The sequence below is a fragment of the Cygnus atratus genome, chromosome 18 (assembly GCF_013377495.2).
Source record: "Cygnus atratus isolate AKBS03 ecotype Queensland, Australia chromosome 18, CAtr_DNAZoo_HiC_assembly, whole genome shotgun sequence".
NCBI classification, from domain to species: Eukaryota; Metazoa; Chordata; class Aves; order Anseriformes; family Anatidae; genus Cygnus; species Cygnus atratus.
The window spans coordinates 4,530,281-4,549,964 of NC_066379.1; the positions used below are offsets into that span (position 1 = coordinate 4,530,281).

A 19,684-nucleotide genomic window follows, 5' to 3' on the forward strand; every position below is an offset into this window, starting at 1 on the left:
CCACAGCCGTGTGGTCCTGTCCCCCAGGCAGGCTTAGCGAAGAGCGTGAGGTGCTGCTGCCGCCAGGAGCATCAGGGTGGGAAGAGGGAAGGCGATGGCACAAGCAGCAAGAACAAGCGGGGCAGTCATAACGCTCGTGTCAGGAGACAGAGCACAAAGCCCAGCAACAGCCCTGCACACACCGAAGGCTCATCGACAGGCGTTACGGGAGGGACTTCTTCTCAAGTGCCTCTACTGTTGAATTTTGAAACAGATGTTGTTGGAACCTGTGCCTCCAAGGGCTGAGCTTCCTAAGTAATGGGTGGCCGCGATGCTGTGGGTATAGCAGCGTAATCTCATTTCGGTACAGGCACTAAAGGAAGGAGCCCTCTGCCAAGAGCTCTTTAAGCACCGAGAAGCTGCTGAACTGCCTGGGAAAGGCTCCTTTGAAGGAGAGTGCCTGTGTGAAGGTGAGGCGTTACAGATCCAGCTCAACTCCGAGCCAGGGAATTTTCCATTTTGTTCCTGTTTCACCCTAATAGTTTACAATTTCATTGTAAACATTGGCTTCCAGAAAAACATCCCAAGTTAATGGTCTTCCTAGTGGAAAGATTTAGGTGCACATTCATCTTCAAGTCCAAGTTAATCCTTTTAAGTTCTAAGACAAGTCATGCTTCAGGTCTTAGCAAGGCTCAGACCCTGGACTGCTTTTCCTTTGAATCATTCTTCCACTTTGCGTTGGAATTGAAAAGTCCCATGAGAGATGATTGTTTTTTAGGAAATACCCAGACAATCTGAGAACGATTTGACTATATACAGTTACTATAATTTCAGAAAGTTTATTTGAAAGAAGCCACTGGACTACAGCATCCCCTCACCGTAATTACTCATCCAACAGATCGCTGCACATACCTGCACAACCGTTCTCAGCACTTAAAAGAAACATGCCTGGGTGGCACTGCTGGAGATGGCAGCCTGATGCCTTGATATCTACTTGCCAAAAGAAGTTGTTTTCTGGTTAAGATGAGGATCCAGATCAACCTTTGCAGAAGGAAGCCAGATGTAATAAACTACAGAGGATCGGGGGAAAGGCAGAGACTTTTGTAACACAGCAGAGATGGGGTCTCTGGGCCCCGCGACCTCCTTTGCTGCTGGTTAGCTTTGCCTTCATCATCCTGCTGTTTGATCTCACCTCTCCTCCGCTTATTCATCTGGAAGATTCACTTAATTATATTAGTCAACTTCACGGAGGTGTCTTGAAGCTTAATTAAGGCCTGGCAAGCCTGTCAAGAGCCGCTGGCAGAACGCTGCGAAGTGCATTTCAGACACGGACACGGGGAAGGAGAAGGCGTTGCGGTGGGGTTGGCCATATGGAGCTGTCGATCCCCTGCCACTGCGCTGTACCACGGTTTCAGGGAAATACCGAGTGTGCTGAGGAGTTACCAGTGTAAATACTCGTTTTCTTGTTCTATGGTAGGTGAGCGTGTGCTACCCTTGTGTTTCCATGCAGCTAATTTTGAGAGGGGAGTGCATGTACCAGTGCTGCGCACGGAAGTGCAACAAACACAGCTCTGCTCCTCCTGACTCCTTGCAAAACGGGCCGGCGCTTGAAAGTTCAGCCGGGCACCTGTGGCTGGCTGCTGTCAGCTCTCGTTTCACCCTCGGGAGGGTTTTCACATGACGCACCCCAAGGGGTGAATTGACATTCATCGCTCCTCCAGGGGAAGAAGCATATGGAGGCTCCGCTGGGACGGGCTCCATGATCTGCATTGCCAATCAGTGCCTGTCTGAGCCTCAGCTGGGAACACCGTGCCGCTAACAAGCCTCCCTGCTCCCCCAGTTGCAATCTGTCAGCTGCTAAATACGGCTTCAGCAGCGCTCGAGCCGATGAGCAACCTCCAGCACCAGCTTATTACGGAGAGGTGGTAGCCTCTGCATATTTTAGGGGCAGCCGGTTTCTATTATAAAAACCTGCTCGGTCTTCCCCGTAACTTGGTAAAACTGGATTAGCCTTAAAGATGAATATTTAGCTGGAAAGTAAAAGAGAATGTTTCTGCTTAGCTTGAAGAATATTTCTCAGATTGTTTGTATTTAGGGCATTTAAAAATACTACTCCCTGTAGAAGCTCGGAGTTTTGTCTACTTGTTTATGTTTCTTTCACTCCGGAAGCGGCATGCTATTGTTTCCTTATAGTTTCCACAGAGCTTGAAATTGCTGGCTACGCAGGAGGAAATTAGTCTGTAATTAAAGCCAAGTTAATAACGATTCCCGCGGAGTCTGCTGGTCCTATTGCTCGGAGCGAGGCGCTGTGCCTTTGTCCTTGCTGCGAGCGCGGTCGGGCACCGCTGCCCAGCTCCAGGCGCGCGGGCAGGGGTCATTTCCACGTGGCGCTAACCGCACCGGTGCACACACGGGCAGGACTCGATGTCTTTCAAGCCCTTGTGCCCCACCAATTAGAGCTGACGGCATTATATCAAAACGAGATGACAAGTAATAGCGTAGTTTTCGACCTGCAGCCAGTGGATTGTTTTTGGGAAGGTTCAGGACTGGAAGCTTTAGGCTGTGAGTCTGTGTCTCCACTGGAGATCTTTTATTTTTAAGGGGAGGTAAAAACTTAAAACTTCTTGGAAAGTCGCTCATTGCAATGTGCTGCCCTGTTGGCGTGGACAGAGGTGGTGTGCTGCTGATGTGTGTCACCGCCGCGAGGACCAAGGGGCTGCGCTCCCCTGCCATGGGTGTCACACACCCCTATAAGTGCACAGTGCCTTGCCTCTCCTGTTGCTCCATCCTCACGTGCTGTACATCCATGAGCACAGTGGTGCCACAGCACCTCTATCACCTCGAGGAGCCTTTACGTGGGGCACACCATGCCCTCCATCCCTACAGCAGCTCCATCACGAGTCCCACCACATCAGAAAGATTTGTATAGTTGGAGAAGGTTTCGTGTAGTTGGAGACCCCCTGAGCACTTGCTTAATGGAGTCCCCTGAATTCACAGTGTGGCTTGATTGCATTTTTAGGCTGATTTTGATTCCCCCTTTCCAGTTAAAGATATTCCTGCTTTCAGATGCTGTGGATGAAGTCATGAGGGCAGCTGGAAAATGTTCTGACTTGTTTTGATTGAGCAGAGGTTCACTGTGTTCGCAAGGAAACGAGCCTTACCCAGGCATGTCTCACGAGCGTGCCTGCCTGTTTCTTTTACGAACTTCCAAATCGGCTGGCTGTTTTCTAGACAACTTGGTAATGAGGTGGTGGACATCAAATAAATGAATTCCTTGTGTAAGGATGACCAGCAAACTGTCTTCCCAGTGCGCAGAAAACACAGACACGGTTTCAGTACCTGAGTTTAGTGGGAGGAGGGAAGGGGTGCGTGTGTCTGAGTTCTGGACTGCAAGGAAAAAGTAAAAAATCTTAGCAGAAATCCTTATTTTCTGAGTGACCTCAGCACTTGGCCAGAATCACATGGGGCTTGGTTCCAGCTCTGATGCAAGCATTTAATCTCGTCCTGGAATTGGGGAATACTGGGCACATGAAGTAGCAAAACATACTTGCGTACTTGTGCATATCTGCGCCTCAGAGCCTGTGTCTGAGCGGTGTTTGGGTTCCTGAGCATCGAGGTCAGGCTTTGAGGGTGGGATGTAGGCTGGTTTCAAGTGGGCTTAGAAATCAAATGCAAGTGATTAAACTGAAGGCTTACTGCCGGCTCCTGTCATACCCTACAAGCACCCAAAGTTGTCACCCTTGAAATTTTTCCTTTTCCACAGAATCACAGGCTGGGTGAGGTTGGAAAGGACCCCTGGAGGTCATCTCGTTGTTTCTGGAGGTTATCTGATCTTGTCCTTTTGACCTGGCACATCTTGTGTTCTTTATTTGGAGGAAGGGAGCATTTGAACACCCCTAAGATGAGTTTGCAGCCAGCCTGTGGGGATGGGTTTGACTCACCCTTGAGCTGGATCTCTGCCTGGATGAGCCTTTGGAGCATCAAAAGAGGCTCTGGGCTGGGCTGCAAAAGAAAACCACAAGCCCTGCTCTGAAAGATTGTCTGCCAAAATGGGGAGAAAGACCAAAAGGTACTGGACAGAAAAAACTTGGGGATTTCCCCAGATGGTTAAAATAAACTCCATGGCCCAATTAAAAAAAAAAAAAAAAGTGACTCTCCTCTTGAAAGGTTGCAATTAGGTAGCTAGGATCTGTCCCACCTGACCTGAGAGACAGCCCGCAGGTCTCGGTATCCGCACTGATCACTCAGACCTCATTTACTGTCGATGGAGAGAAACGGGCACCTCCAGCAGGCAATTGTACTCATCTGGAGGCGGCTGCCTAAAATAGGTCAGACAAATCACTCCTATTTCTCTCCACTTACGCACTTAAGAGACTAACTCAAGTACAACCACTTGCCTTGGGGACCTCTGGCACCGGGTGAGTCCTCCTGAAGTGGCAGCAGCGTAACGCCCCCTCCCAGCCCCTCCAAAACCCGTCCTCCCAAAGCAAGGAGGGGACGAGTGGGGACTTCCCAAATCCCGTGCTAATTGCATAGTGAGTCAGTCCATACAAAGCGGTGAATATTTCCCCAGAACAGCCCAGCCTGAGCTCTGACTGCTTGGAGGATTTGGGAACTTTGGAAAGGGCGATCAGGATCGATCCATTTCCCTGGGTAAATCTCTTGGAGGGCCTTAGATGTAAAACCATATTGGTTATCAGCATCCTTGTGCAACGATACGGGGTTCAGTGAGTTCTGGAAAGATTTTCCTGTGAAACAGCCTCTTTACACTTTCCCTGAGTGAAGTATTTTGCTACTCAGATTTGTGATTTAATAATCATAAATAATGGAGCCCTTAGTGCTATATTTTTAAATGACTGAATGGTGAGAATCTACTTTAAGAAATTGTATGAATGCCTATCACTTGTGTGCATATAAATGTATTCAATTAGCACTCAAATCTTGAGTTATCTCCTGATGGAAGGCAAAACCTTTTGAATTCAGTCCCATGCAAGAAATACTGTGTCATTTAACTCACAAAAGGATGCGATGCACTTAACAGATAATGACTGAAGAGGATTTTGCTGTATTGCCTGCTCAGCTGCTTGTGAGGACAAAGAAAATAATTCCCCTTTTAGGATCCGATGGGGTAATGAGGAAACCCTCTCTGTACTGATCTGGCATAACACCGAGAAGGGGAAAGGAAATAGCCCGAATGGCTGTGATTTCATTGTCGGGCTCTTCCACGTACTTTCCGTGTTTTGTCTGTGGGGCAAAGCCAGTGGCTAACCTGCTTCTGAACTTGCCACCAGCACACGGAGATTACTCACCCTGGATACTGCACTTCAGCAAACGCAGAATTAGCCCTGGCTAAGTAATCTTGTTAGCGTGATTCAGTGTTAAATGGATCTCGATTAAATGGGCCTTTATATTGTCCCAGCTGGAGATGATAAGCCTCCACAAGGAAATGGCAGGAGACCGAAGGAAATTGCTTTACTCCAGGCTGGGACGTTTAACCCCATAAAACGCTTCCTGCTCCCCTCTGCTTCTGCTCCCTTGCCTGGGACCGTTTGCTTTAGTCCTTGGTGGCCGTGGGGGACAGCAGGGACACAGGACAAGGTCTGAGGGATCTCCTCATGCCACCCTTTTGTTGGGACAAGAATAGGGTGGCCCTGAAGGGCAAGGTAGGGATGGTCTCCTCAGTGCTTCTTTTATCATCCTAAACTCCTTCATTAGCACATTTTTTTTTTCCAAGCTCTCACTCCAGATGCTGGTGCCAGGGTGCCCGAGCATCCCGCAGTCAGTGCAACTGGTGCCACCAATAGTTTGTTAAGCACCAAACTCCAGGAGAGGGGAATCTTGAGTCTCATCTTAAGAGAAATAGATTGGTTAAATGTGCCGCTGGGACTTCTCGGGAATGACTTGGGGTTTATCTGTGTGAGATAGAAATCAGCACGGTGCGTTGTGTATCAGAACCTGACACTTCATTTCTCCTCGCTATTAGATTTGGCAGCACGTGCGTGGTCTGGGTAAGAGGGAAATGGCATTGAAATCCCCAAAGGGATTCAAACGTGGGGGAGAATTGTGGGGCACTGCTGTGACAGGGACAGGAGAGCTGGGATGACAGTACCAGAGGTTCATACCTCCGTGTGGGATGGGACTTTGCCCTCTGAGGGGGTCCTGGTCATCTGAAACAAGGATGGGTGAGATGCTGTGTTGCAGGTGAAAGCAGGCAAGATTAGGGAGGGAAAAAAATCAAATAAAGAGCCTCATCTAAGGCTCCTGCTAATGGGCATTGTTAGTAAAGGTTTCCTGGGCCAGATGACAAGGTAGACACCGGACTATCCTGCATCTCTGCTCTTGTCCTGCCCAGTGTTACCTGACGAGTGTTCTCAGTCCATGCCTGTTGTGACTCCACAATGCAGATTCACTCCATGGGGTGGGAGACCCTAAGAGGACACATGGGAAATCTCTGCTCTATAGCAAGTCGGATGGTCTGATATCTTTTTTCCAGACCTTTGACAAAAATAAGGTAAACATTCAATTACTTGATTTTTTCCATAAATTTTGCATTTAATGTGGCTTTACATGCTTGTGATATTTTCCAGAAGTGAATCCCAGCACTGCGAAGGCAGCCAGTTGGAGAGTGGCTGCAGAAGGGCAAGAAATTACATAATCTATTAAAGATTTCCTTCATTATCCCTCTAATCAAGGCTTCTATCAGTCTCCTTTGATGCGCTGCTGGAAAAAAAAGATCTTCAAGTAAACTGATGCTGGAGATAATTAATTAACTTGCCATCCTCCTGCCTTACAGACAGAGACAGTGAAAGAAAGAAGTGTCCTTTGCAATTACTGATCTGCGGTTTTCCATCCTAGTGCTGACAGCTCATAGGACATGGAGTGGAAAAGCATTTTACCAAACTTTCAGGCTTTGACCATCAATTCCTGCACTTGAGAATATTTTCTCCTGCTTGTATTTCTCACGCTGTTAGATAATGCTCTTGATGGTGAAAAATGGGTTTAATACTTGAACAGTTAAAGTTGCGCATAGTCTCACCTGGTAATGTTATTTTCCTTCTGCTTTCCTTACAGCAAATACCCTCACCTCTGCTATCTTCAGATTATTGTACATGAAATCCACCTTTATTAGGATAGAATAGAAAATCGAGAATAAGAACTGGGTTGGTGGAGTAACACTGATGTTGCACACAGCCATAGGCATTCGCCAAAATTCTTCCTGGGGTTTGGCAGGGGGTGAGGGGATGACTTCCATCCCTCCCATCCCAGGAACCCAGCTTTTTCATGCAAACAGGTAGATGGTTTTCCAAATGTCTTTACTGGACTTGAGATTGCACAGATATGGTTTCTCTCTGTAATGATGTGAAAGCAGGATTTAAACTTCTCTGTCAACTCGGACCAAGGCTGGGATAGCAGGGGGAGCTTTGCCGTCCACTTTACCCAGCTGAGACTTCTCCTGTTACAAAGTACGTCCTTTTTGCTTAGGATCTTCCGTGTTTCCAGCTCTGTGAACCCTTGAAATAACATTTCTCATTCCAAACTAGTCTGTCTGATGTTAAACTTGCCATTTTTGGTACTGCTTGAGCAGCTAGAGCGGAGCGTGGACAGCTGGGCAGGCAGGCTGTCAGGGCTTGGAGCACGGTGCTGTTCAACCCCACAACACCCTCAGCAAAACACCGACAGCAGCTCCTTTCCCAGAGGAAATTGCCCCAGGAATATCAAGGGTGGTAAAGGCAAGGAAAAAGTGCTTAATATAGGCAATGCTTTTGGAAAGTTTTCTAGCAAAATGAGAGGTTTCACTTGTTGGTAGCCAGCAGCTTGTACACGCGGGGTGGATTTATGGCAAAGCAAAACTTCATTCATTTGGTTCGGATCTAGCAATTTGTATGTAAATCAGTATGTACTTGTATGTAAATCAGTCGGTTCTTGTAGGACAGACATATTAAAGACCAAAGAAGCCAGGGATGGGATTGCTGCAGTAGCAGAAACTTCTACACTTCTCTTTCTGGAAAAAGCGCCGCTATTGCTGTGATGAGGCAGCCCAGCAGCTCTCGTCTTCCCATGCACACCCCTTTGGGAAAGGGGGATCAGGAGGTACCGACACACATCACACCATTTACTCATTTGTCTTTTCCTCTTCCATGTGCTGGTGCCTGTCCTCTCCTTGTACGCTGCTGGGGTCGTGCCAACATCGGCTCGCTCTGAAAACAGCCCTGCAAGGTCAAGAAATGAATCAGCATGGGAATAAAGGCTTGAAGAATATTTTTGAGTTGTTTGCTTAACTAGACAGATGCCTTGCCTTCTAGTCATGTTTTTGGAGCAGCAGTGGTGGGTGCCGTTGCAGAACGAGCTCGGTGACTGTGGCCAGCACCCAGGAGTCAGCTCTCAGCAGCTGAAGGCTGCGGTGGCTGCTCGCAGGGACGTCCTCGTCACCTCCCCGCTGCTGCTGGGCCGTGGCTCTCTGGAAACAGGGACCCAAGGAGACTGAGGCTTTTTTGGTAGAAGTGGTCGCCTTTAGGAAATTGGGGACTGGCCCCTTCTTCCTGGCTTGCTGGGAATGTTTTCAGCTCTGAAGCATCTGCTTGTAACCTTTAACAGTTTCAACTGGCCCCTTATAAAAGCAGCTCTCTTGCAAACCATAATTCCTTGCCTGGCCTGTAAGTACCAAAAAGCTCCTAATGAACGTCCTTTCTCACACGCTCCTTGTACACAGAACTCTCAAAAATAAATAAATAAACAACTAAATCTGCTAATTAATTTTAAGCCTCTTTGTGGCAAAGCCTAAGAACCGGATTTACCAAGATACCAGGGGGTCCATCTGGTGCAAAAAGCTCGCTCTCTTGCCAAGGTATTTGTTTTACTGAGGCCTTTGGGCCCAGAAATTTCCCACTGGCAGCAGCAGTGCCAGTTGTACTGACCTGGGAAGTTGCATAATGTGTTGATGGGATGGTGAAAAGTGTCCTTGACCACAAGCCAGAGTGGTTTCTCTTGGGCTGCTCCCACGTGTGAAACACGTGCACAATGGCTTCATGGCACCCATCGCATCGCTCCAAGTGATGGGAACAAACCTGGTGGCAGTGCTCGGTTTTAGAAGTGGGGGATGAGAAGCATAGTGGGAGTCAAATGAGGCTTTGGGAGTTTTATTGTCCAGACTCCTTAGGATATCCTTTTTAAAAAAAAAAAAAAAAAAAGAGGAAGAAGAAGATGCATTAGATCACTATAAACTCTTCGTGGCATGGCTTCATTGCACAGGCATTCGCAAAAGCCTCTGGCTGAGGGCACATAAAAGCAGGTTGCGATGTCTTTGCCCTTCCCTTACCAAAGCAGCTTTGGCTGGGAAATGCAGAGGCTTGGTAACAAAACTCATGGTTTTACACTGCAGCAGGTTCAGAGGCCTTCGTAGTGGCAGAGGGCACAGGTGCCGGTCACTCTGCTCCTACAGCAAGGGCACTTATTTTTCAAACTCAGAACAGTTTGGCCACGCAGAATAACGCCTGCGGCACACACCCACAAGGCCTGCCTGTGGCAGAGCGCAGTGGCACACACGTGCTCTTTGCAGCTCCCCTGTGCTGTTCTGCGCCTTTCATCATCCTGGCCACCCTTCCTCGCCATTTTTAATCCTGACACACCTTTTTCAAGGAGCATATTACAGCTTTGTTAGTGCTAACTTGTTTCGGTTCCCCAATGGATTTGGATTGACTCTGGGTTTGGAGAGAGACGGGGAGCAACAGCTCCAATGAGGAGAGTTATTTAACTTAATCTATTCGTCTGTGCTAATTAGCAGTACATTTGCTCATGGTGAGAGAAGAGTTTTGCCAAATAGAAAAATAAAATAAGCTGGGCAGGGAACATTGTGCAAGTTTTGAAGTGTGTTGAATGCAACGGAGAGTAACCAAAGTAAACACAAAATGCATCTTTTCTCCCTGTGTAGGAACACCCCATCCTTCCCAAGTGAGCTGCTGTTTGACAGTCTTTTTTCTTGTCTTTTTTTGTCTTTCAGCAAAGAATAAACCACCAGACAGGCCCTTACCAGAAAACAGCTTTTGAAGGAGTCAAGAGCAGGTAGGGATTCTTCTTTGGACGATATCCATGAGAAATGTTTGCTCGTGTGTTTGGTGCTGTGCAACCGTGCGGGACCCGACGGGGAGGAGAGGGGCTGGGCTGGCGCCCCCGCTCAGCCAGACCCAAGCTCACGGCAGACCCCAGCCCGCCGCTGGCAGGAGGGCTCGTGCTGCGTGCACGTGTCTGTGGGGTTGTGCGAGGAGCCCGGTGGGTCGTGCCCAGGGTAGGATCTGTGCCCGGCCCAGCACCGTGCTGCCCTCCTGGCGCAGCAGGGGATGGTGAGGCCGGGGCTGTGCGTGACCTCAAGTGCTGCTCACAGCACCGGTGGGCCTGGAGAGCTGGAGATATCAGTAGTCTTGTTCAGCTGCTGGGTTTTTTCCTCTTCCCCTTTTTCTATGCTTGTAATGAAAATATTGGGCAGGGTTATATATTCCATCCCACGCTGACGTGCGTAAAAAGTCCTGCTGCTGTGAGCAATGTAGAGAAAATCTCTTTCTAAGTGGTAACCTTGAAGGGTTAAGCTCGAGCACCTGGATTAGGAGGACTCGAATGTTGTGCCATGTGTCGTGCAAATGGTTACTCCAAATGTTTGCAATCTTGGCAAGGCTTTCTTGCAGACAAGCTGAAGTAATTTTCCTTACATGCACAAAACAGTCTGCAGAAGCACTGAAATTGTTAAAAAAAGACCTGAGCATGCTGCTAAAATTCAAGTGATTGTGCTATATTTTGTTTGAATTTTTAATTCATCTCCTGCTAGCTTCCCTTGGTTAGTGGTCAAGTCTGACTTCACCTCCAAGTTCAGTCCTGCAAGACACAGCTTGTGGCTGATTGCATCTGATGGGAGGGAAAGGGACTTGCTCTGGAATCTTGCTTTAATCTTCAGGGATAATTTAGGATAAATTAGGGCTGTGTATGCCAGGCAGCTGGTGATGGCTTGCCCACAATGTGATGCCGAATGATCCCCACGCCAGATAGTGCTGAGAGGGGGGAAAGGGCCCGATGGCTCTGCTGGCAAACGCTGCCTGTGAGAGGGCAGCTCATGGGAGAGGCTAGGGCATGGACATGGAAATAGGCTCAAAAAATTGAAGTCATTGGTGGCCTGGACTTCAGAGCTGGCTAAATGTTCACTCTCTGAGCTTTTTTTCTTAGATAAAGTTATGAGAACAAAAATCAGTCATATGCTGGGCTTGCTTTAGGCAGATGCTAACTTGCTCTTCTATCCTCCAAGTCATCCAGAAACGATGCAAACGTGCTTTGGGCGATGCTGAGCTAATCAGCCAGCATTTCAGCTTCAGCTCGGTGCCAGGTGATCACGTCCTGGCTGACACGGGGACAGCAGGTGTGTGTCTGCCCGTGAAGCTCAGTGCAGGCAGCGCCGGACACGGGGCTGGGGGCTCCGTGGAGCGAGCACCGGCTGTGGATCCACCGCAGGGAGCACGGCTGGAGAGCAGCAGCTTGCCCCTGTGCCCCAGCATCACATGCTGGGCTCCCCGGGGGCTTGAGTCGGGAATCTTCCTGGGCTGGGTTTTCCCATCTGCGTGTCACCGAGGGCACAGTCCGGTATTTAGCTCGCTGGAGCTTTCAGCACGGGCTGAAGTTTCGCTGCTGTCAGCGAGATGTGCATATGGGTCTTCTCCCCGGAGAAGAGCGGTTCCGTACGTGGTTGTGTTTACGCACACCTCACTGCCGTGCACATGTAGCAGTGGGAGCAGTGCTCACCGCTTGACGTAACTGAAAGGCAACGCGGGTTCCCTCTTCTTATTTTAACTCCGCGGGCTCTGCCCTCCTAGTGCCCGGTGGGTTACAGGGGCTGGTACCAGGGCTGCCAAAAACGGGCCAGAGCTGCCACCCGGCAAAGCCGTGCAGATATTTCTTAGGGGCTGGTACACAGGGGCAATTGCAGAGAGCATCGCTCTGGAGCAGGTTTTCGAGCATGCATCTAGGGGTTGTTATCGGGGCAGACCTGGCACCGGGTCACCTGAGGGCAGCCAGATTGCCTCGGCTGTCTTTAAAGGGTTTATCCCAGGAGGCAGCTGTCCTGCTCTTGAAATCCAGCCGGCAGCCGGGTGGGATCCATCCCTCCCCTGCCATACCCCGGTGCTCGCAGCCCTGCAGCCTGCCGCAATGTTTGCGTCGGCTCTTTGGGACGTGGCTGGGATGGGATGGGCCCTGCACGGTGTCCCTGGCTGGGGTTCTCCAGCTGTACCCCCAAAGGGCAGCACTGAGCTGTCGAGAGCTCTCCTGAGAAGGATTGGAATATGCTGAACTATAAAGACGTGTCTTAATTAATGCTTTAAATAAGGTTACAGCTAGAGCTGGGGAAATAATCAATAGTGAATCATCTAGTCGGCAAATTCAGCTCTTTTCGGTTGGTGAGTTATTTGTAAACAGCCTGCAGTTTTCTGCGTTCATCCATTATTTAGAATTATTTCCCGAATAATTCCCTCGAATCGCTTTTGGCTTGCAAGCAGCATGTTGGGGGTGGCTGATGCTCACTACTCAAGCTCCGATTGTCACTTTTTGGTGGGACGAGCGGGTCCCATGGCCTCGCGCCGGGTCCCCGAGAGGAGCAGCCTGGCTCTCGCTGCCCTCCTTAATGAAAGCAAATAGCTTTGGCAAATGCTCCCTGCTCCCTGCCAGCTGCCTTGTTAGCAGGGTCCTTCACTTGGAGACTCATCAGGACAGCGGCTGCAGTGAGGATTCAGAGCCCAGCTCTTCTGGGGGTTTCCTGAACCAGTCCTCTCTTGCCCAAAATAAGCGCGTTGCAGTGGCCATCTGCTGCTCCATTTCCCCCAGTTTGGCTCTCAGAGCCCCAGACAAAGCTTGCTGGTGCCCAGGTCTGCAGCAGACGGGGCTCTGCGGCCAAATGCTACCCGTTCGGAGTGGCTGTGACCCTGGAAGGGAACCACCAGCAATCCCAGGGCTCGCGCCGTGTCCCAGGCTTGCAGCACGCCTCTCCCCGTTACAATCACCGTGCCATCGCAGCTCCAACGAGGTGCTGGCAGTTCGGATGATTAAAAGGATTTCTGCCTGATAAGAACTGGAGCGAAACTCATTTCAGGTAGCAGCCCACCAGCTGCCGGATGGTACACAGTTTCATTTACTGCTGACACGAACGGGATTGTTTTAAGCAGAGGACATAAATAGGCTCTGACATAAATCAAAGAGAACACCAGCTGCAGGTCAGCCGCGCTCCGGGGACTCGCTGCTAAGGACACGGGCAGGAGGAGCCTGCTGCTGCTCCAGGCTGGGCACGTCGTCAGCACCAAGGGCTGGCAACGCCTGGGCATCACCCCTGCTGCAGGTGGTGATGTGGGGAATCTGGGGAGGTAACAGGGCGTTTTGGTGCCTACAGATGACAGATGCTTTGATTCTGTCTGGTGTAGTCCAGAGGCAGGCGGGGATTGCTCCTGCTGTCTTTTCTCTGGAAGAAAGGCGGAGGAAGGAGGAAAGGAGTGCTGCTGAAAAATGAGCAAATCCTGCCCTCGGTGGAAGGATGAGCCCAGCACAAAAAGCCACCAGGCACCAAGCTGTGCTGTGGGCTCTCCAGCAGAGCACCCCTGCAGCCCGCAGCGGGGTCCCAGGGCTGCAAACCCGCCCTGCTGGGGGCAGCTGCCTGCATCCCTCCCCAGCCCAGACAGAATCAAAGCCTTCCCGGTGGCCTGCCCCTGCCTGCCCAACCTCCCCTTGGCAGCTGAGCCTCGCTGCCCCAGCGCTGCACGAGCAGGGAGAGAGGGCCCTTTCTTTTTTTTTTTTTTTTCCTTAAGTCAAAATCAATGATGATGACAGAGTTATAAGGTGAGCGATGGGAAAGGAGAAGAAAGCACCCGGTGTCAAATTTGATGCAGGAGGCAGTTAGAGGAACCTATTACTAGTTCTGTTGCCTTAGGGTATGTTGGTGGGTACATAGGAGAGTGTAATGTCAGCGAAACGGGAGAGCAGCCTCTTTCCCCTTGAACCCTTATCATTAATGTGGAAGGCATACATTGTCAGCTATTAGTCTGGAGGGGAGGGAGAATAGCACACGAGATGTCTTAGTTTGGAAATGGAGTCTGACTCGCCGTCGTCTGGCGTGTGAAAAATTAGGGTGGCTGTAACTGGTGGTGGTGGCGTGAGGGGGGAGTACAGCCTCTGGGGGGAGATGGGGCAGCGAGGGTGCTGCCGCCAGCCCCCCGCAGCTCCTGGTGGGTGAAGGCTGCGGAGAGCAGCGTGGCTGCGGTGCTGGTCCTTGGCTTGATCCTGCCACCGCTGCGTCTGACGGCAGGCACCGCCTGCCCTCCGGGGGAAGCCAGCCTTGGGGAGCTCCATGGGGTCAGCCAGGGGTTGCCCCCTGATCCAGGGGCACAGCCTCGTGGTGCAGAGTTTGGCAACGAGCCCCAGGACAGCCTCACTCCATCCACACCTCACCTCAGCAGCAGCTTTTGTCCAAAGGCATCGAACACCTTGTGCAACCTCAAACCAAAAACCTCAAACGAGAGTTTTTTGAGGGAAATCGCGGCAGTTCCTGAGGATGCCGGCAGCGCGTCGCCCTCCCGCACCTCGGCTGCCTGTCTCTGACTTACCCACTTGGTACAGTTTCCCTCATTTAGGAAATGTAAATAATTCCTAGGGCTCTGCTAATCCCCAGATTACACGAGTAATTCCTGTTTGCATTAATGGGAGGATCTCTCAAATTCTCTGCATGTGAATGAGCAGCACTCGAGCACTGAGCCCGGGCGAGTCCGCTCCTCCAGCAGCGATGGTGCTCGGATGACCTGAAATAAACACAAAATTAGCTTTTTTGCGTTAGGACTTTATTTTTTTTGGAGTCCCATTGCAAATGATGCCTGTAGTTAACTGTGACCATTGGCCCCTTCCTTCTCTGCCTGGTTTGCCCCTGCGGGTTCAGCACCGAGGTGCGCAGTTGCCCCACGGGTGCTGCTGCTGCAGCGCAGGGAGATGGGAAATGTGATCCTGCTCCCTGAGACCGAGAAAAATGGGGTATGGGCAAGTGAGGTAAGGCCATCCCTGTTGGCACATGCATGCTCACCAAAATCCCAGATTTTGGGTTCTTGTGGTGTCCATTTTGGGATGCTGCATTACCCCAGCTCTTACTGCCAGCATCTCTGGATGGGAGAGAACAAGCGTAAGGGTGGCTGGGGCTGCCCTGAGCCCGTCTGCAGCTCTCCTGGTGCCCAGACCCAAAAACCAGAGGAAACGCCCTCGCTGCTGCAGCGCCGGGGTCTCGTAGCAGCCTCAGCTCGCTGCCTCACGCCTCCTCGCTGCTGCTCTTGACCACAGCTCCCGCCGCTGTTCACAGGGGGAAATAACGCATTAATCCAATTAATGAAGATAAATTGGAGTAGCGGCTCTGGAAAAATACCATCAGTCAACAGCGAGCTGCTCCCTGGGGCCAGGGGACAGCGCTGTCCTCCCACACTGCTCCCCTGTCCTCGCTGCGGCCCCACAGGGATTCTGGCAGGGAAAAGTCACCCAGAGATCGGCACCGACCCATCCTGCGGCTGGGATGCTGGTGGGTTGGGAGGTGTGCGTGCTTAAGATTAAAAAAAGTAAGTAAAAATCCCCAAATATCCCCCCCAGATTCCCACGCATCAGTCAGTACTCCTCTATGGTCCCTTTGGCTCAGCACCAGGTCAGGTCGGTACAAATGTGGCGAGGATGCTGCCAGACCTCCAGCCTCGGGGGCTGTCACTCAGCTCCTTCATTAGGAGGAAAAAAGAGCTCAGGAGCCGCCGCTTCCCACAGTGATTTCATTTCAAAGCTCTCGCAAATCAGGGTGGAGAGGGGACGAGGTTTGCCTTCGCATTGGGGTTGCCAACTGAAAATGGTCTTAATTCTGGGAATGATTTGGTAGTTTTAAGGAGTGGAAATCCAGGTGGGCGCGTGGAGATTTAGGAATGGTTTGGGAGAGAGTGAGACGGAAAAGACACAAAACCCTGTGTGCTGCAAAGCTGTGAAATCTGTGTGCCACCATCATCCACTGCAAAGGAAAAAAAAAAAGAAAAGAGGCTGTTAGCTGGGCAGCAAGATCGGTTTTCTTTTCTTATTCCAAAAACACTGGGCTGGTATTTATTTCATTAGTGTAAAGCTTTCTGTAGCTGGTAAATGAATTCCAAGAAGTGAGAGGAACCCCAGGATCAGGGACTTTGCTTCATTTGGGTTTGTGTGCAGCTAATATTCTGGTTAAATAAATGCATTTTACTAATTGGATTACTCAGACAGAGTAATATACTGCTGGATTTCCAACACGATGCTAATAAATTGTGTGAAGAACATAATCATGTTAGCTTCCAAAAAGCTTGTAAGAGATGAAATTAAAAAATAAGTAGAAGTTGACATCTCTTGCATTTCACAGTGTCTTCATTTCCCTCATCCTTCTTAGAGTTCTCCTTGCCGTAGCGTGGCTGATGTGGATTTTTGTTAATCTGCTGGTGATTAGGGAGGACAGAGCGTGAGAGCAGCCCCGTGGGGTGGTGGCACCCAGCTCGTCTTCGTCTCCTCTTACACCGATTCGTATCAAGGCAGAGGGCTGAGATCTTAACTTGGTTTTTCGGAGGCAAAGGTGCTCCTGAAATTGAGGAAGGAGGATGCTGGGGCTGCGCAGTCCGTGGCCCTCAGCACGGGGGTGTCCCACAGCAGCACGGGGCAGGGCAGGTACCAAAACGATGCAGCAGGCAGCACTGCCACCGTCATTCATCGTTACTGAACCACCGCTTCCTTCGCACTGCTCCTAAATCCACCTGTGCGTCTCCACCAGGAAGAGGAAACGGAACAAATCCTTCTCGTTCCCTTTTTTTTCTTCTTTATTCTTTGATAGAAATATACAGTGAGAGAGGGAATGGCTCTCCCTCTCCAGGAATCGGTGACAAATGGCCTGTTAAAAACAGATAACTTGGAGCCCCATCAATAGAGTAGCACCACGGGTTATAGAGAGAGCTCGAGATGTATTATTTAAGCCCCAGCCAGCTGTCAATAGGGTCTGCTCTTTAGTGAGAAATAAATGCCAGGCAAAGGGAGTTTTGTGGCTTGAGCCGGGGAAGCTGCTGATGGATGAAGCCTGCCGCGAGCATCTGGCGAGGACGGCAGCGCGAGGGCAGCGCTGCAGCACCCACCGCGTTCGCCCGGGGTAGGGATGCTTGGTGCCAGCTCGAATCATTCCCCAGCACTCCCTAACGTGTTTCCTCTGTTGCATTCGGACCTGGCACCATGCTGTAAGATGTGCACTGCCCCCGGTTCACACATTTCCAGCACCTCCATATGGTGGGAATAGTTTTGTGTGCCTGCCTTCCCAAATACCCAAACGGTACTGCGGCACTGGGAGCTAAGGGGTTAAAGTGCCCTTCGCTTGCTGCCTGTTTGGACCCCCCTAAATTTCGTGGATGTATTTGCTGCATCAAATGGTGATAATTGTTGTATCAAAGGGGCGCGTGGGGGATTAATTTGCCTCTCTGAAGTGCTGTGAGATCTTCAGATGAAACATTCGGCTGCCGTGATTGGCACTGAAAAGAAGGGGTTGCCAGTGCTGCTTGTGGGGCTGCTTCCCCATAGGGCCGAGACGTGTCCTGGTGGGCACATCGTCACCAGAGCTCCTGCCCCGTGCAAGCACAGCTCCTGAATCTCAGAGCACAGCAGCAGCTCTGCTCCCGGCTGCATTTGGGAGCTCCAACCCAAACCCCCCCCCGAGCACACGATGTGCCTGGGAGGAACTCAGAAATCCTAAAAGCAAAGTCCAGCACCCAGAGCGGGTCTGCAGAGAGGCGCCGAGCTCGCAGCACCTCTGCGCTGCTGCGCTCCCCCTTCCTCTCCCCGTTAGATCTGTTCCTGATCAAAGTTCCCCTCGGTTTTTCATTCCCCCTTTAAAAGAAGCATTGTCTGCATGAGGCCTCGCCCTGCATTTATTTATATTTTCGCTCACAGCAGGACTTAAAAACAACAAACCAGCCCCTGAAATGGCAGCAGCTTCCCCATAACCCGAGCCTCATTGAAATACTAATAACTAGGTTTTGATGCAGCTTTGTGGGTATTAATGCAAATGTTTTTCTGACTCTCCAGGTTTAATAGCAACAGCTTATACAACTCTAATTAGCATAACAAAATTCAGTGATGAAGAGTAAAACGCTTGTCTTGTTTGATGTTTCCTGGTAATTAGCAAGAATAATGATGTGTGCAGCGTTCCCGGGTCCCAGCTCACAGGAGACGGCAGAGAGCAGCCTCAGCAGCCAGCCCGGGGCCTGGGGGCCGTGGCTGGTGGGAACACGCGTGTCCCCGTGCGCCCCCAGACCCAGGTGAGCTCACGGGGTCGTGTGTGTGAGCAGACACCCACACACGGCTGCAGCCCAACATCTCCAGGACGTTCCCGTGTTGGTCCGTGTGGTTAGGTGCGTGCACGGCACGTGTGTGCGCTCTCTGCGAGCCCTAAATGCCTGCGCTGCCCTTTGGGGACGGCTGGCCAGCGGGCGTGCAGAGCCACGGCAGGGCTCTGAGTGTAGAGATTGGATCCGCGGGGCTAAATTGTCCTTTGTGCATGCAGCTGGGGAGGTTTCCTTCTCCCGCAGCAAATCCTGGAGGCGGGGAGCCCCGCAGCAGGTCTGCTGGGCAGGGAGGGGGGTTCCTGCCCCACGGCGCCCCGTCAGTGCCAGCGCTCGCAGGGCGAGGAGGCGAAGCTGCTGCTGCACAGCCCGTGCCTGCTCAGCCCGGCAGCAGCATGTGGCACGCAGCCCAAAATAAACCTTTTCTATCTGCATTTGGGGAGAAGTTTGACCCGAGGCTTTGTAAAACGCAGCAACGTGACTCGTGTGCTCTGCTTGCGTCCAGAAGTAAAAGGTCAGGAGAGATGAGGCTGTGGCAGTGCCATTTCCCGGGCTGTGCGACCCTGCCTGCTCCCCCCCCCATGTGCAGGCACAGGGCTTTGTATTGCCTTTAATGCTTCTTCGTGGCTACCAACCCTTCTCCTCGGGTCCGTGGGGTGAAGCAGGCTTTGCCCAGCCAAGCAGCCTCCTTCAGTTCCCGTCTCAATTTGCACAAGAGGGGAAGGATGGCGAGGCTCCGAGGTGCAGCCCCAGCAGGACCCGCAGCGCTCCATCACCCACCACGGGGCGCTGGAGGTGCTGGCCGTCCCGTGCTCCTCTCTGGGGGAAGCCGTGGTGCTCCTGCTGCTCGCCCCTGCCACGAAACGTGTCCTGAGTTATGGCCTTCCCGTCGGCCCCGCATCAGCCACAGCCCGGGATCTTTGTCTCCTGCCAGCTCCTGCGCTGCCGATCCTCCAGCGCCATCCTCGCCTTACAAAAGCTTGCATTGTGTTAGCGGCCGTAAAGCAAACCGTGCGGGGCAGTAAATTCCGAGCTGGTAAAAAGAAACCCTCCTTTCATGTGGCGTGCAGTCGGCTTTACGAAGGGCAGCACTGAAGGCGCTTATTGAGATAAATGCTCTGGCTGAGCTTTTAAAAGGACTAAATAATGTTGGCCGTTTGTGGGTATGTAAGATGACAAAATTAGGAGAGAAGTTAAACTACCTGCTGCTGAGCAGCAGATGAATTTCTGGGGCAATCTGGAGGCAATCTCTGGCCGTGCACGCAGCTTCCCGGGCAGGGACTTGGCCGGCACAGCAGAGGAGAGCCGCGGGTGTCTGAAGTGCTGGAGCTTGGCTG

The 19,684-nt window shown here is 51.2% G+C and overlaps 1 protein-coding gene across 1 annotated transcript in view; it reads left to right on the forward strand.

Moving 5' to 3' along the window:
- The window catches only part of TNRC6C (trinucleotide repeat containing adaptor 6C), a 295,949-nt gene that overhangs the window by 102,795 nt on the left and 173,470 nt on the right, over positions 1 to 19,684 (forward strand). The window contains 1 exon segment of the mRNA XM_050714356.1: positions 9,977 to 10,038. Within this exon segment, the coding sequence (XP_050570313.1) occupies positions 9,977 to 10,038 (62 nt within the window).